The sequence below is a fragment of the Cebidichthys violaceus genome, unplaced genomic scaffold (assembly GCF_023349555.1).
Source record: "Cebidichthys violaceus isolate CVI_PGR_0920_01 unplaced genomic scaffold, fCebVio1.0.p SCAF_9, whole genome shotgun sequence".
NCBI lineage: Eukaryota > Metazoa > Chordata > Actinopteri > Perciformes > Stichaeidae > Cebidichthys > Cebidichthys violaceus.
In genome coordinates, this window is record NW_027176975.1 from 8492603 (window position 1) to 8509985 (window position 17383).

Below are 17383 nucleotides of genomic sequence, written 5' to 3' on the forward strand. Positions count from 1 at the left end.
CGTGATTACAGAACTCTCATGTTTACAGAAAACCTGAAGAAAATACAATTCTTCATATGTTCTGTTTTATCAAACATGTAAAATCTCAGAGATTTTATTAGATGGCAGAGTTTTAGCTCATTCACACATGTTTTACTGTCCATCTTCTGCTTCAATCTATTCAAAGACAAGTCTACTGTGAGCATGGTGAAGGACTGTTCGGCGGCTATGTGTTTGCGAGAGGTTTGACAGACTGTTTGCTTTGTGTTGTTATGGAGGGTTGGTGAAGGACTGCAGGGTAGGGCTTATCTGGACTTCTGTGTCCTGGCTGTATAATGTTTGTAAAGGAAGTTGTTCTTGCTTGTGTGTGTGACTCAATGCCTCGCTGAAGGCCTCAGGTGTGTGGTGAACGTATGCTTGACTCAGAGCCAAACTGAGGATCTCTGTCTTTTCCTTGTAGAAGCGCAGCTCTATGCCTCGACGGCGAGCCAACACCAGCTCCCTCTGCACCACCTGCAGCTCCTCCCCGAGTCGCCCCGGGGACCTCTGCTCCCGTCCGAGCCAATCCAGAGCCATGCTGCTGCGTATATACTCGTCAAGTCCTCGCTGAGAGTAATAGGAAATCACACTCTGAGGGGGAGGAAAGAACATTAGCGATCATCAGAATGTAGCAGCAGACATACTGATGCTTTGTTAAAGTTAGCTGAAACCAGGGATGAGATATGATCTGTACCTGTCGAGAGCACTGCCTTTCCCTCAGAGCCTTCAGTGTCCCGTTCCACTGCAACAACTGGAAAATTGTCATCATCTCCTACAAAGGGAACAAGAGGGGGAGAGAGTGGGTGAGAATGAGACACACAGAGAGAGAAAGAGAGAGAGAGAGAGAGAGAGAGAGAGAGAGAGAGAGAGAGAGAGAGAGAGAGAGAGAGAGAAAGTCTTATACAACCCCATGAGTAATTACTTGAATAACAAACCCACACATCCAGCTCTGTGTACATAGGTCTGACAAAGATAACATATTATGAGGGCATTTCTTGAGCTCACACCTTAGCTGTGGATGATTGGTTTGAAAAGATATTGTAAATCTTTACGCACCAGGTAGGTTTCACCCTGATTTATAAAACACTGTCTAACTGACCAGCTGCCATGTGTTAAGAGCTGGTGACATTAGTATTAAACAGAGAAAGTCTATACATGAACTGAAATTGACCTAATGAGACACAGATGGAAAACGTAACACACAAGTTGTCTGGGGTTGAAGTCCATGTTGTATCTGCTGGTCTGTTTACTCTGTTTCCAGCTTTGCATCCACCCTGTGCTACTTATCTATGATTCTGTATGACTTCCAACACCTCCTGGACTGACTGCATGTATGGATTATCTGAAGCACAGACAGCCGAACACCTTATCGCTGGTGCTGTGTGTGCAGAGATGTTAATGTATGTGTGTGAATACATTTCATTGTGTGTATGTGTATGTACAGGTGTGCACGTATGGAGGTGTGTATATTACTTGGAAGCTCTTTAGCAGGAATGATAATGGACCCATTTCCTCCTGCTAATTACCCCCTTTCTGTTCTGCTTATTTACACAAAGGTAGAAATATTGGCATGGGAATAAATGAGCAAAACCCCCCAGTGGTTGTGATTCTTGTTATGTTTGTCTCAATAATTCCTAATTGTGTAAAATGATACTGCTTTAATTGGGGTCCAATTATAAATGCACAATTTCAGATCCCTTAGCGCAAAGTACCCCTTCACAAAGCCTGAATCTTTTGAAGGAAATAGATATTTCACACAATTGCCACATGATTTATGAGCACAGCTAGAAGAAATATAGGCCTTTGCTTTATGTTTTACCTGAAACTCCAGCATTGTCTTTCCTACGTAGGAGTGGAGCAGCACACTGTAGGTTCCTATGCTGGTGCTTGAATCACAAGCATCTTCTATAGAGACCTTTACAGAGACGACAGTGCAGGTCAACATTCATGTTGCGACTAAATTCTTGTAATAAAAGTAAAATACTGCGCGTTTGCACCGGCTCACACTCACAGCACTGTCTGCGGCCGCCTGCTGCAAACTCTGAGTGATGAAGTGAGGGTTGATGCGTCGACACGGCAGCTCGTTCACAAGTGAGTTCATCAGAGCCACACGAGCTGCATCCCTCCGAGCTTCTGCCTGAGTCTCACACACCTGCGGATGAGGAGATGATGAACATAAGGGTTAGGATGTCAAAAAGAGTGCAAAAAGAAAGGGGACAAAGATGTGAAACGTTGTCACTTCAAACAGAGGTGTATGGGTCTGCTGATGTATGTGAGCCTGGGGTTGACTGATTTGAGTGAACAAGTTCGGTCTATAAATGGGCGCCCGCTCTTAGTTAAATTAGGATGATTTTACACTTCATTACAGCTAATCATGGGATCAGACCTCAATTCATCAATGAGATTAGAACATAAGAGGCATTCACAGATAACCAATCACATGCCTTCTCTGAGCTGGGGGCTGCTGTCTGGGTCACAATGAGCCCATTGAGAGGCATTGTTGGATTTAAACAGCATAACATGAATTAAAATAAACCTTAAAAGTGTGTGTGACTGTGTGTTTATCCGCACTAAATGACCTTCAAGTGTTGCTTGTAAGCTCTTACCTCTGACAGGAAAGTTGATGTAAGACAACAAATACTTTTGGTCAAAAAATTAACAGTTTGTGTGAACCAGGGGCTGTTTTATTATTTTATAATTTAGTTGAGATCTAGTTTGTGTTGCTGCAGCAAAAAGAAGAGAAGCAATTGCAGATTAAACAGTATTATTACTATGTATGTAAGCGTAGTAAATAACAGTTAATTTGAAACTACAGCCACACTAATCATTTATATAGTATAACAAACTAAGGGATGTGTTTATTATTACATTTACAACTGATGCTTCCACACTCTCTGCAATTTCACCATCAAGAGAGAAACATCACATGCATCATGTATTTCAAAAATGCTAACTTGAAGTTTATTTTTGGTCAAATACGTGTACTTCCAACCTAGGACAACCTGCCAGGCAGCACAGATGATGATAGACACACCTTATAGTTACCAAAGCAGCTTCCTCCTGGCAGGGTGACATAGCAGACATATGGAGGACCAGGGGACGGTGCAGACTCATACAGCAGCAAGCTCTCCGTGTGGATGGCTGCGTCCCCAACAGAACCATCTGATTCACTGGAGGAACCATTCAACCGACCTGTCTGCCTCTGCTCCCAGAAGTTATGGAGCATGGCCACTACATTCACTGCACACATATAATAAGGACACATGTCAAAAGGAAGACGGATTAACTTTAATTTGTAAAATATTTTGGTAACTCTTCTGTGTTATTATCTCAAGGTTTCATTGGTCTCGCTCTGAGTGAACCTGTAAGAATTCGTGTAAATGTTAACATAAATATAGAAGCCAGACATCTGTAAATCAGCATTCCCAGACAGTGTTTATTTAAGTAGAATTAGCAGCTGTAAGTGGCACCCCATAACTTATACAAATCAGCATTTTGTAACGCTTTGAGCTTATTTTGACCCTGAAGAAGGTTTTAACGTTTCCTGCGTCCTTCACTTTGTGCCTAACAAAATGCTGCAACTCAGTCTATGGCAGCAGGCATACGGAGACTGACACATGTTGGAAGACTACTTTGCAGGAATATAACAAAATAATGAGAAAACAATTGGTTACAACAGTTGTAACAATTTCATTCTTTTATCTAAAACAAACAGATATGTCCAAACTCCTCAGTTACTCACAGTTTTTGGTGCTGGTGTCAGTCTCACTCTGTGACAGGTATGACATGATGCTCTCCTCCACCTCCACTTCGCTCATCTTTACCCAGTGTTTGCTTCCACAGCTGCCTCAAATACAATCAGTCCACTTTTCTTCAACAAAATTATCCATCAAAACAGCACACATGACGCTAGAAATGAGCAGCCACGTCCGCCATCACAGCTCAGGATGGGAACATCATGCGGAATAAACTCAAAATCTGAAAGCCCCTCTACTCTCCTTTTCTCCCCATCTCCTCCTCCCCTGTGTGAACATCCCACCAGGGTTTCTTTTTTGAAGCGGACCACCTTTGTCACCCTCGCTGCCAATTAGCTCAGAGGGCCCCTCACTCTTTCTACACCCACACACACACACACACACACACACACACACACACACACACACACACACACACACACACACAGAGGTGCAGAGCTGGAATGCTGAGCCCCTCCCCTCGGGCCATGCAGCTGGCTAATCCCTGAACAGAGTCGGACAGTTAAAGACCTGCACAAAGTTGCCAAGTTTAACCACAGATGGCACAATGTACCACCTTGAGGAACTGGAATAATCTGAATTTGTGGAAGTATATTGCTGGATGCTTCTTTTTATATGAAATACCCTCAGTGCCCAGCATGTTAGGGACAATTCCACCCAACATGAAGTGTATAAGATGTGTGGGGGTGGGATACTTTTGACTTCACACACTAATTTGAGACCACGGAGCCCAGGCTCTGAGCTCCATTCACTCTCTTCAATATGAATGCCCTTTGTTAAAGTCTGAATTCACCCGCTCTCTGAAAGCCTCTTACATATAAATTAACCAAATTCTGAGAAAGAAGTGGGTTCTTAGCTCCTAAAAGTCCTCTGCTTCCTCTTATTTTACATGTCATGCCTCAGTTGAGTTGTGTCAGCCTCACAGAGTGTTGGAGTTTGCGTTCCCATTTCATGCTGAATGTGTTGGTGTGTTCCGGAGCATGTATGTTCCCACATGCTTTTATCAATTTCTACTTTTCCGATTGGTTGCTGGGAGGGTGGAGATAGCCATCTATTCAAACTACAATAATAGTTGGGAGATCTTTGAACCCTGGGAGTTGAGAATGAACACAAGCTTTTCATGAACTTACGTTCCGTTTGGTTCCTAAAACCACACTCACATTAGTCACCAGTATACCAAAAATAAACTTGTAAATACACTTCAGTCAGGAACACACTTGTCATCGATTTTTAACCACTTATTGTAGCAAATAGAAATAGTTAAACTTGGCGCTGGTGGCTCTACTCTTAAAATGCTCCTAGGATTTATTCCAGCAGCTACCAAGTCAAAACAGGGAGCACCATGCATTAACCCCCCAGGTATACAGGAATGAGCCCGAAGTAAACTTTGAATACCATTTCAACCATTTGCTAAGCAAAATTAACTCTGAACTAAAAAAAGAGTGGAGGCTGGAGTGGAATAGGCAAAGCTTTGCTAGCAGTACGGTCTGTAACAGCATAGACGTAGAAAGGATCAGTGAGGAGGGAGTCATATTTAAATGAACCTCCTTGGGGTGAGAGGGGGCTGGGATTGGCGTGTGGCCGATTAGAAAAGATGATTCAATCGGCTGGCTGTCAGCTGGTTACAGCTGGGGGCGTATGACTTCCGTGTCCTGCATGAACTGACGCGATGCTTCATTAATGGCAAACGTTAAATAGGTTTGTCTTCTGTTTCCATCATGAAGTTATGCGAGTATCAACTAAAAATATGCTCACTTGACTACCAAGCATTTTTAGCACAGCTGCATATGATGTCCTGTCAGAAATTGTTTTAAATTTCCTCACTTCTTAAACCATTCTTTTGAATAAACACAGAAAAACACATATCAATGGTCATTTTAATGGTTTGATTATGAATCATACAGCTTCATTATAAGGAGTCGATATTAAAATGACACTGTATGTTTAACATGGCAGTTAATTACAGTTCAGATAGAAAAGCTTTACTTCTTGACATGTGGTGATCTGCTGAATGCATAGTTTTCACTCTTCTCTCATGTATTTCAAATAGCAGTACGGAGCAGTTGAGGTGTTGCAGAGACACTCTTGCTGAATTTTTCCATCAACTATCATGTGTTTTCAACTCTTCAGATAAAAGGAGCAGAGCAGGATACAGCATGCTTGTTAACCAGAAAAAGCAACAACAAAAAAACAAACAAATTCAGTCTGTCCATCTCTGCAGTTATCCCCAGAAGGAGGCGCTGTCCAGACTAGACTTGATGTTATCTTGGTTCTCTCTCCTGGATTTGGTCACCAAGTTGGCTTCTCCTTTCTGCAGACGTCTCCTCTGTGCAGCCTTATGCTGTTTGCTGAGCTGCGTCCGCACCTTCTGACGAACTACCGCCTGCAGAACACACAAATAACGACAGCTGATTACTACAGATGGACGTACTCACTCTCTGTCTCTGCAAGGCAGGCACAACAGTATGTAGACATTTTGTTTCTGCTTCGAGCCAGCCGTCAAATTCTTTGACAAACTGCAACACCGTGTGAAAGCTCTTCAGCAGCACCTACAGGACATTTCACTTCTTGTCAACACTGATTACTAGGATTGCTACGTCTAGAAAAGTGTCCAAACTTTCAGTGGGATATTTGTATTGTGTAACGGTACTGTATTAGTGTATGGCGCTCACACCGTGACCCTTGAATAATATACTTAACTGCAGACAGCTGTGTGTGTGTTGATGTTTTTCTTACCGGTGGTATTGTGGAGCAGCTCCCTACGCTGCCCATTGTACCCTCACTGTCTGTCCTCATCCTCCTGTGGTCTGCTATGTGGAGAAGACTGTCTGAGTCTCTGCAGGAGAAAACACACAACAAAAACAATTGCTGTTATGGCACAACAGAAAACAGTAAATCACTGTTGGGGTATAATTTGCATGTTTTTAAACATCCTTGCTAAATTTGATGCAAATTATGCTGTATTCTATTATCTCAAACTTGTCGACCAGGAATTCGTATTAACAGACCTAAAATGATTTGGTGGTTCTGTACCACAGCTGCATGTGGCATATTCAAACATTATGTCATCTTATGTTTTTCTTGTTGGATTATGATAACTTTCCATTGTGTTTACCTGAAGGGTTTGAACTCTTTGTTGGAGGCAGAAAGTTCTGCCAGCTCTGGACACTCATCCTCTGCCTCATTCAACTCTTCCTCCAAGTCCTTATCTGGCTCTTCATCACTTCTTGCAGTGGATGTCGTCTCACTCTCTTTTTGTTCTTCCTCTTTTTCACTCTTGTTCTCTTCATTTTTGACGTCTGCATGTGAGTCGCTGACTTTCAGACCTTCCAGTTCCAGCATTGCATGCTTATATTTCTCCATGTCCACACTCTCTTCTTCTTTCTCTACCTCCTCGTCCGTTTCCGTTTCCTCTTCGTCATCGCCCTCCTCTTCATCATCGTCCTCTCCCTCGGGTCCAGCTGGGTGTAGCAATGCAGCATCTCTCTGCAGATCTTTGGTGAAGCCGCTAGCTGAGACTTCGACATCCAGAGAACAAGACCGGCTGTAGGAATAAACAGTGACAACAAAAGATCATGTATGACTTGCTTTAACGATAAAACAGTTATCATTGCAAAACACTTGGAAAAATGTTGAACAAGTAAATAAAATCAAGTTGTTTAATAAATAACAGAGCAGACAACATGAGGTTTTTCTATCACACATCTAAAATTAACTTGAATTGTACTTCAGGAGTTTTATTGCAACTGAACATAACTATGCGTAGTTACCTGATGTCTTTGAAGGTTGGGAAGAGCTCGCTTTCATAATTGTATCGTCTGGCAAAGAAATCTCTGATACATTTGACATCTCTGTCAAAATACCTATAATGAAAGTTAGGAAAAGTGAACTGATTAATCGTTATGTCGGTTTCATTAATCTTAGGCGTTCATTCATTTTCAATTTTATAACCGAGACACCAACCATTCAGCATTAAGATGTGTGGTGGACACCATTTGAGGGAAGTCGATCATAGTTATGTGGTCCTGGTCGTCCAGCATAAGGTTGAACTCGTTAAAGTCTCCATGAATCAGGCCGTGATTGGCCAGTTTGACAATGAGCTCCATGAACTCATTGTACAGGGCAGATGGATCCTGCAGCTTATGCACCTGACACCTGAAAGAGAACAATACACTCTAAATTACATAAGGAACAGAGAGTAGGAAGTGTGTGCTATTACTATCACTAAAGCAAAATACAAAGCAAGAAAGAAGGATGGCTTGTTTACATACAATGGATATCCATTGATGAGCTCCATCACCACAGCATGTCTGTTATAGTCCACAGGTTTGGGAACAGGAAAGCCCCGTTCATACAATGCCTGAAACATTAGGAGAAGACGTTTTAGTAATTGCTGGTGACATTTTCTTTCTAGTCCACCAAACTTGCACACTTTCTCTGATTTGTTCCGTTACCTTCATGTAGGCAAACTCCTTCATGGCAGACAGGCGAGAGAGGTAGATCCAGGACATGTTCTTCCTGTGTTGGTGGTAATCTCTCTTGTTCTTCAGGTTCCTGAAGGAGGTACGGCCTAATCTGTGAAGCTTCAGAGCATACTGCTCGTCGTTTGGACTCGCCACGATATATATATCTACAGGAAGTGAGCGTAAACAAACATTTCTATGAACAAGAGAGTTTCTGACAATGTCCAAGCAGCCTGGGGAAACTAACAGAGAACAGAAGTCATTTACATCGACAACAAGGGAAATGCTACACAAACTACTGTCTTTTGAAACACTACAGTTAAATGGACTAAACAACTTCTATCCTGACTTTTTACAGAGATTTGTACGAGAAAAAATTAAATCACAAAAAGGCTGAAAATTGTTCAATATTATGAGATTATTATGTCTGTTAGAGGAAACATGTTGTAATACAATGATTTCTTTTCATTTTAATTTTCTACATTTTATTTCATTTTAAGTGTTAGGCCTACTATTTAGAAAGTAGTGTGGATTTATCTGGGATGAATCTAAGTCTAAATATTTAACGCTTTCCGTGTGTGAATATTTGTGATATACAGTCCAACTATTTGGACTGTGAAGCAATTTTTCGAATTTTGCTTATTTACACAACCCCAATGGATTTGAAACTAATCAGTCAATATGTGGTTGAAGTGTAAACTTTCAGCTTTAATTCAATGTCTAAAACAAAAAAATCACAATGACTGTTTAAGAATTACAGCCATTCTACACAGTCATCCCCATTTTCAGAGGCTCAAAAGTAATTGGACAAATTAACATAATTGTGAATATAATCATTATTTTTAATGCTTAAAATCCTTTGCAGTCAATGATTGCCTGAAGTCTGGCTCCATAGACTTCACCAAAAACAGTGAGTTTCCTCCCTTAAGATGCTTTGCCAGACCTTTTACTACAGCCTCCTTCAGCTGCTGCTTGTTTGTGGGTCTTTCTGCCTTCAGTTTTATCTTAAGTAAGTGAAAAGCTGCTCACTTGGGTTGAGATCAGGTGACTGACTTGGCCATTGAAGAAAATTCTATTTATTTGCCATAAGTTTTTTTGTTTTTACAGCATGTTTTATTTCATTATCCATCTGCACTGTGAAGCGCCGTCCAATCAGTTTTGTATCATTAGTCTGAATCTGAACAGATAGTTCAGCCCTAAACACCTCAGAACTCATCCTGCTGCTTCTATCAGCTGTGACATCATCAATGAACCCCAGTGACCCTGTTCCATTGGCAGCCATACATGCCCATCCAAAGCACTGCCTCCTCCATGTTAAACAGATGAGGTGGTATGCTTTGGATCATGAGCCGTTCCTTTCCTTCTCCACATTTTTCTCTTCCCATCATTCTGGTACAAGTTAATCTTGGTTTCATCTGTCCAAAGAATCTTTTTCCGAAACTGGTCAGGCTTTTTCAGATGTTTTCTGTTAAAGTCTAATGACAGTGTTATCAGTGGTTTGCACCTTGTTGTAAACTTTCTGTAATTAGATTCTTGATTGTAGACTTTAACAATGGATGCCTACCTCCTGCAGAGTGTTCTTGACTTCAGTAGATGCTATGAAGGGTTTTTTCTTCACCACGGTACACCAATTTGTTTAACCTAATAATGGCCTCCTTCACTTGCATTGACACCTTTTTGGTCCGCATGCTGAGAGTTCCATGGACCAACTACCAACTGCAAATATAACATTTTGAATGCTATTGTTGGCATCATTTGTCATGAAATAGTGACAGAATAGGCCACATCTGGCCATGAAACCATTTATCAGACAATTGTCCAATTACTTTTGAGCCTCTGAAAATGGGGATGACTGTGTAGAATGGCTGTAATTCTTAAACGGTCATTGTGATTTTTTTGTTTTAGACATTGAATTAAAGCTGAAAGTCTACACTTCAACCACATATTGACTGATTAGTTTCAAATCCATTGGGGTTGTGTAAATAAACAAAATTAGAATAGTTGTCCAAATACTTATGGACCTGACTGTATATATACTGTATATGTACTACATATGCAACTTTTTTCTTACCTGACTCTTTACCCACACCCATCTGGTTCCCAACTGAAATGATAACTTCTCTGGAGCACAAGGTCTTCAGAGCCAAGTAGTCATACCCTCCATTGTTCAGCCTGTAACCCTGCACAGCTGAAATCAACACACACATGCCACATTACAAATATGAACTAAATGTACTATGTCCACCAAGACTAGTGAGGTTCAGCGAGCATTCCTGTGTATTTTCTCACCTTTGGAGCGTTCATAGGCCACGAGTTTGTGTTTGACAAGCTCTCTGAGGACCTTGTTGCAGCCGCCGTGTTTGAGGCTAGCTATGGAGGACAGGAGACTCACTGGAACAATCTCATGGTTCTTCATCCCCATCTCAACCTGTGTACAGGAAAGTTCACAGGAAGAACCAGAATTAGATCAGACAGCTTTAAATCCAAGGCTGCTAGCAGCAATAGTGCTGCAGAGCTGAATTGACATGAAATGAACACCGCTTGATGAGAGCATGGCGAGGGATTTTAAACATAATAATATGATGACATAACTTCGAAGAGGCATTTGACTGATTTTACTCTAAGGTTAGTTTAATGTTCATAGGGAGCGCTACTGTGAATGTGGAACAGTGGCATAAAGTCGTCTGTGGCTAGTGATACTAAGTATTATTAGTTCAAATTACCTCTGTGACTGTGCAGCAATGCAAGGAAACAATGTATACTTGGTTTGTATAACACAAACTGTTGAAACCTAATTTTTGGAACACATTTTGGCACAGAATGAGGAGAACTGAGGATGTTGTCCCCCATCACTTAACCTACGTTAACACTACAGTGAAATATAAGTGTTATTTTCCGGGCCAGTATGGACAAGAGGAATACCGACTAACCTATCAAGGTAACGTTACATGGGCAAGCAAGTATTGTTTTAAGATGGACTTCAAAATGTGAACCTCTCTCAACTCAACTCTCTACAACGACAACACTGACGAAATTTCACTCACCGCACAGGTGACATGCAACGGTAAGCAACAGTTTGATAGCCCGTAAATGAGTTGCTGTCACAATTGATTGATGTATGGAAGTTACTGTAACGTTAGCGTTAGCTCACGTTGGGTTAGTTATTATGGTTAGTTAGTTAGCCTAGCACAGGCTAACTCAAGCTAACGGAGGCTAACTCAGCTGGGACAGAGCAGTTAACAGTAAGCTTAGCTAACGCTAGCTAGCTACTTACCGCCGTGAGGACTCGGAAGTCATCTCGAGATAAGTATCTCAACACCACGACATTCAGTTTCCCCATGTTTACAAACAGTAAGTGTGTTTGGAATAATATGACTATTACTTTTAGGGCTCAGTCGTCCACATGTTTAGTAAACACACGTGCAAGTCGGAAGTTCAGGGAACGGAAAACCGTCACTTCCGGTTTACGGTCGACGACGTCATCCTGACACACTAGTACCCCCTATCTTTAACACAACAATACAACACACATCGTTTTACACGACCTATGATAAACAAGTTTTAGCGTAGGCATGAAGTAATAAAACAACAGATAGCGTCAGCATCATGTATAGTAGTGGGCCATTTACCATAATCTAGCGGTAAAGTGGTGAGTTTGTAGTTCCGCCTGTGCTTTTATTATGGAAAGCCGTTTTAACATGTATTAGCTGGCTAAATTCATTACTGATATCTGCAACATCATTTTGCCCAGTTAAAGCTCTAATTCATGATATCTGTAAGTATATTTTGACTTTAGATATCCTTTATTAAATTGGCTAGTAAGATTTAAATTACTTTTACCATTCATGTGTATAGATTTTATTACATATATCTACAGTTCAGTTGAAGATATCTGCAACTAGATTATGACTATATTGTAATTCCAGTTTCAGATATCTGCAATGTAATTCAACTTTGTCATTATTCCAGTCCAAGATTAAATTAAGGTTTGATTAGTCTGAAATCTTGAAGTGGATTATGACCGGTCAAAAAAGATTATTACATTTTTTGCATTTTGTTTTGAGTAGATCCTCCATTTCACCCGTGCATCGCATTTTGGGATAATAGTGTTATTCAAAAGCCCTCAAAAATCAAGTGTTTTTTAGTTTTCATACTCACTTTTTTGAGTTAACCTCGTTAGCAATACTGTAGTATGTAACTAAATGATTACAGTCAAATCTTAAAGCCATACCCATTGCACTACAAAGGTGTTTTTACTTGTTACCTGATCAGACATCTTCTCCACGCCTTATTAGTGTGAACAAATTGCTTGATTGACGTCTACCTTACACTCTTGTTGCACCTGTTAGGGCGGGGCAACAATTTTTTGTGTTTAGTGAATAGATTTTGGGGACATTAGGAGATTCTTTGTATAACTTCGGCCAGTTTTGCAGAGGTCTAATCAGCCAGATTAACTGAAAACACCCTCTGGTGTACAGGGTCTTTAAATCAAAAACCTCTCTTTTGATTTCACTATCACCGGTGGAAGAAAGTGTGGAGAGAAAGTAGACCTTTGTTACTTTTGACAAAATATACAGGTGTAAATAATAAAAGGAATGGCTGTCACTGCCATGGCAGGGCACACTTGGGTTATTAGTGACACCTGTGTTTTTCCTATGATGAGAAGTCAAAATGTTGGCTCTGAAAAGGGCTTATGGATGTAAATGAGTTGTGGAGGATTATTATATTTGAGGGTGTTGTTTGGATCTTTGACTATGTTCTAAATTTTATATTTATTGTGAATGTGTTGGATATTATTTATTGGTCTGTTGGATTTTGTGTAGTTTTATTGTGTTGTGTGTGTGTGTGTGTGTGTGTGTGTGTGTGTGTGTGTGTGTGTGTGTGTGTGTGTGTGTATGAGTAGGTGTGTGTGTATGAGAGAGAGAGACGGCATTAAACAGATGTACCACCAGGTTTCTGTTGCCATAGCAGCTGCATGGATTCTGTGCATTCTGTGGGCAGAATGGTTCTAAACAGAGTGTTTACTCAGGACTGCCCTGTGACAGACATCACTCTGTTCCGCTCCCAGCCTCATACACACACACACACACGCACACGCACACGCACACGCACACGCACACACACAGACACAGAGTGAGCGCTCCACTTCCACAGGCTGTGTTGACTCAGTGGAATTCCTCCATTGGTTTATTTAACATTCTACGGTTCAGCAAGTGTGTCCAAAGAGAGGTCAGCATGCTCTATGTGTGTGTGTGTGTGTGTGTGTGTGTGTGTGTGTGTGTGTGTGTGTGTGGGGGGGGGGGGGGGGGGGGGGACACCTTTGTGTTGTATAACTGTAGATCCTAGAATAAATTGGCTCTTTTGCTAGTAATCAATTTACTCCAAAACTTTCTAGGTTTATTACCCCAATGAGCTCTATGTGAGTCACTCAGTGTCTGTAAGTGCTCTGCAGGTCTCGTGAATGTTTGTGTCCAACAGTTATTCACACTCTCTCTGTGCTGCGTCATGGTAGTTTTCTCAGGGCTCCTGTCTGTTAACTTGTGTCACTACTGTGTGCTGTGTGCTTTAACAGCTCCAGCAGGTGTGTCTTGGTTGTAATATATATCTGCACCCCACTTGACACAGGTAGTGGACAAAATAACAGGGACACATTACAATACAATGCATTATAGTAAAACACCACCACATTCTATAGATTTCCAACTCACTGTGTGATGAAACACTGGATTTGCAGGATTCATCCAGATTTACTTCTATGTAGCACGTCATCCCGTTGCATTACATTAAGTTCGATTTTTCTGGATAGTTCAAGTTAACAGTTTAAATACAAAACATTATTGTTTATCAATTAATCCACTGCAGAAAATGTTTTTTGTAATTCTTGCAATTGTTAAAGACGACACTAGATGGCACTGTGACACAAGTTTACTGTAGCTGCTAAGCTGCTGTCTTTTGTCTCTGGTTTAATTCCTCCTGTGTGTGCACCTGGTCTTTTGTCTGAACTGAAGTGTCTTTGTGATATTATGCAGACACAGTGTTTTGTACAGGTGCAGGCCTTTGATTACAGGATGAGTGTAAGAGGGCAGTGACATGGTTGGCCGGACAGTGTTAACTGAACCACTGGGTTTGTTATTTCACCATGTTGCTCTGTTCCACATTGTGAAAATTACAGATGTTATTCAGCTGAAAGTCTTCATTGAAAAACACAAATGGAAATGATTGACTCTCATATATGCTGCTTATGTAATTAAATTAATCTTTTTAATGAATGCAATCAATTCAGCAGACCAACCCTGGACCGACTGCTTTTAAAAAAATTGAAATGTATAATCCGAATGATCAATGAATTTACTGTATGCTACTTGATTAGTCTACAGCTATTATTATAATTATCTTGATTTAAATAAGCTGATTCTTTATTTATTTTCTATTTTTTTCTCTTGTTCCATGCTGAATGCAAATAAGAGCACATGGTAACTCTCAACCTTGATTGGTTACTGACCAACGCTGGTTTTGATATGATTATCATATTTGGTAACTTTCTACAATTATTTGTTTTTTAATAATCTACAGCTACAAAAGCATATGACATTTTAACGGTTTAGAGTCTGAAGTCTGTGGAGATTTCGATTGTTTCGGCTGATAGGCTGAAGGTGTTTCTTACTGATAAAACTTGTAGTTTGCTCCTCTGGCTCTCAGCAGCAGCAGAGTCTCGAGGCAGAATTTCTTGTTAAACAGCCTATGACGGACAGGCGCAGTCATCGGTTTCACTGAGTCCGGACAGTTACTTACACACAAGCACGGACCAGAGTGACCGATGGTGTGTTCTTTCAGATGGAGACGGAAGTAGAGGGAGAGAGTGGACCCGCCTGTGTGTGGAATTATCTGGAACATGGCGGAACAGCCATTCCAGCATGCGCGTGCCCCTTTGCACGCGCACACACACACACACACACACACACACACACACACACACACACACACACACACACACACACACACACATTCACTAGGACACAGTGAGATAGTGTCTTCTTTCCAGATGTGTGCGAGAGAACTTTTTGCAATGCTTCAACTCAAAGCAGCTCTCTTAATACTCATACCATTCCATCTTTTTCTCCCTCCTCTCACTTGTCTTTGCCACAGTTTCGGCTGTGTATACAATCCAATACATCTGATCAAAAAGTGGCCATATGTTTTGAGACAGATTCACCATCACCATGTGGGTTTATGTGAGCACTCGCGTGTGTCCACTGGTCTTCAGATGTATTGTTTAAAATGTGATGACCCCATCCATTTTCTGTGTGTGGAGGGCTGAATATCCTCAATGGACCTGCAGTAAATCGGGATCCTTTGATTAGAAATTAATGAGCCCCTCGTTAGCGTAAGATGAAAGTGAGAGCTGGATAGGTCAAAGTGATGAAAGGACCTTTGCAGTACCGACTGAAGTGAAGTGATCTCTACAGTTGATTTACACATAGTGTATCAAAGCTACCAGCCCTTCCCCCTATTATCTCATTCACATGAAGAAAGAAATTGCTTATGGTTTTAATAATGCATACAAGTTTAAAAGTGGTAGCATATCTATCACTACCCAATTTACTCCCAATGTCTATGGAGCTATTTCACCAATACGTTGCATATGTATAAAATATGTGTTTAAAATGTCTTTTACAGGATGATCATACCACTGAGAACACTCAACTAACCCCTGAACAGCCAACGTTAAGGTATTAGTCATGCTGTTTATGTTGTTTACTTCTGATGTAATGTATCTCCGTGGATGGAGAAAGGTTTTCCAAACTGTTTTAAAAGGTTGTTTGTTCATGTCAGTACCGTCTCTTGGTGTTTGAATTTCCTTCACTGGGTTGCTTCAGAGAGAGTGTGGGATCACGGGAGACTGGCCCACAGAGGATGTCTGCTCCACAAACAGACATGAACAATTTTGAGGGTAAAACACATACACACAAAAGCACACACTCACAGTGTCAGCCTGTTAAATTGCTTTCTTGTTGTTTGCCAGCGTTAAGCTTCGGGGAGAGAGTGCTAAATTGAGGCAGGAATTGGAGAAGCTTAGGTAGGTCTCCAACAACAAGCGTGGGCTTTGTTCCTAGGGTATCATTGCTGTGCCTTTAGCGAGCTGCTGTGTGTTTGGAAACATCAAATTTGATTAGATTAGAGCAGAGGAGAGATCTACTTACCCTGCCTGTTCTGCTGCAAGTCTCCTAAACAATAATCTGCTCTCAGGTGCTGGTACAAGCAGCGAGTAAACGAGGGGCCTGAGGAGAAATGTGAGGAGAGAAGGCATAACCTGTTCCAAGCCCAGCTGATACAGCTGATACACACACATCCAGAAACCATTATTTGCCTCAATTAGCTCTTTATATGTTCATATTCTCTCTTTCCGGAGTTTTAGTTCTTATATGTGTTGCAGTGTGGATTTGGAGAAAGCCTTGATCAACACCACGACCACCACCAGCACACAATGAATACAGACACATAATAATTGCAGGAAATATTACAGCTTTCAGCATTTACAGTGGAATTATTCTGAGAATATTTTGTCACAAACTGTATGCAGGATGTGTAACTAAAATGAGGATGTGCATGGTAAGCTATTAAGAATGCCTCTACAACAGATATACACACATTTATGTACTGATAAAATATATAGACACAGATCAGTTTATACAATGTTTGCACCCTGTTTTTAATGCCATGGTTTATTGAATATGTATTGTTTGTGTATATGTGTTTGGCCTGGCAATTTCTGTGGATGCCTGAGCCTGCATGTAAGTATACAGTACATGATTTAACTGCCTCTCGGTCTGCAGCTGACTAGACCTGCTGAATTGTGCTCCACTGTTAGGCTCTGCACAGGAATAACAAGATACTTGGAGGGCAGGTTTGCATATAGATAAAGACTAGTTGGCAGTACAGTGTGTACACAGTACCACATCCAGTGTATTTCTTATTGGATCCTGTTTAAATGCCATTGTTTTAAAATTGTGTGCGCTTGTTATTTACAAATGCATTGTGCAGGCTGCTTACATCAAGCCTTCTGTTTGCAGGGATTGATGTGTGTGCATGACCAGCAAGCTGGACTTCCCTTTTAGCTTCAGTGGTACATGCCAACCCCCCCAAAAG

General features: G+C 41.1%; 2 protein-coding genes across 2 annotated transcripts; both read right to left on the reverse strand.

Annotated features, from left to right (window-relative positions):
- Positions 1 to 154: 154 nt before the first annotated feature.
- On the reverse strand, positions 155 to 4024 carry lix1 (limb and CNS expressed 1). The gene is made up of 6 exons (XM_068703700.1): positions 3761 to 4024; positions 3053 to 3258; positions 2030 to 2170; positions 1838 to 1933; positions 713 to 790; positions 155 to 609 (listed from the first exon to the last, which is right to left on the reverse strand). Exons 1-6 carry the CDS (start codon positions 3834 to 3836, stop codon positions 250 to 252), a joined length of 957 nt encoding a protein of 318 aa, XP_068559801.1. The 5' UTR covers positions 3837 to 4024; the 3' UTR covers positions 155 to 249.
- A 1612-nt stretch (positions 4025 to 5636) lies between these two features.
- On the reverse strand, positions 5637 to 11668 carry riok2 (RIO kinase 2 (yeast)). The gene is made up of 10 exons (XM_068704147.1): positions 11511 to 11668; positions 10526 to 10664; positions 10308 to 10424; positions 8228 to 8403; positions 8045 to 8133; positions 7737 to 7928; positions 7544 to 7636; positions 6889 to 7317; positions 6510 to 6609; positions 5637 to 6156 (listed from the first exon to the last, which is right to left on the reverse strand). The coding sequence occupies exons 1-10, from the start codon at positions 11574 to 11576 to the stop codon at positions 5995 to 5997; spliced, it is 1563 nt and encodes a 520-aa protein (XP_068560248.1). The 5' UTR covers positions 11577 to 11668; the 3' UTR covers positions 5637 to 5994.
- Between the last annotated feature and the right edge of the window lie 5715 nt (positions 11669 to 17383).

What these genes read in the sequence shown, in the direction of transcription:
- lix1 (XM_068703700.1), bottom strand. Translation starts at nt 3,836, where the DNA reads ATGAGCGAAGTGGAGGTGGAGGAGAGCATCATGTCATACCTGTCACAG. An exon ending in GCTGCTTTGGTAACTATAAG is followed by an intron (nt 2,171 to 3,052) that starts GTGTGTCTATCA and finishes CCTCATCCGCAG; the next exon opens with GTGTGTGAGACTCAGGCAGA. An exon ending in AGGCGGCCGCAGACAGTGCT is followed by an intron (nt 1,934 to 2,029) that starts GTGAGTGTGAGC and finishes GTCTCTGTAAAG; the next exon opens with GTCTCTATAGAAGATGCTTG.
- riok2 (XM_068704147.1), bottom strand. Translation starts at nt 11,576, where the DNA reads ATGGGGAAACTGAATGTCGTGGTGTTGAGATACTTATCTCGAGATGAC. An exon ending in ACTTCCGAGTCCTCACGGCG is followed by an intron (nt 10,665 to 11,510) that starts GTAAGTAGCTAG and finishes TCCTGTACACAG; the next exon opens with GTTGAGATGGGGATGAAGAA. An exon ending in ACACATCTTAATGCTGAATG is followed by an intron (nt 7,637 to 7,736) that starts GTTGGTGTCTCG and finishes CTTTCATTATAG; the next exon opens with GTATTTTGACAGAGATGTCA.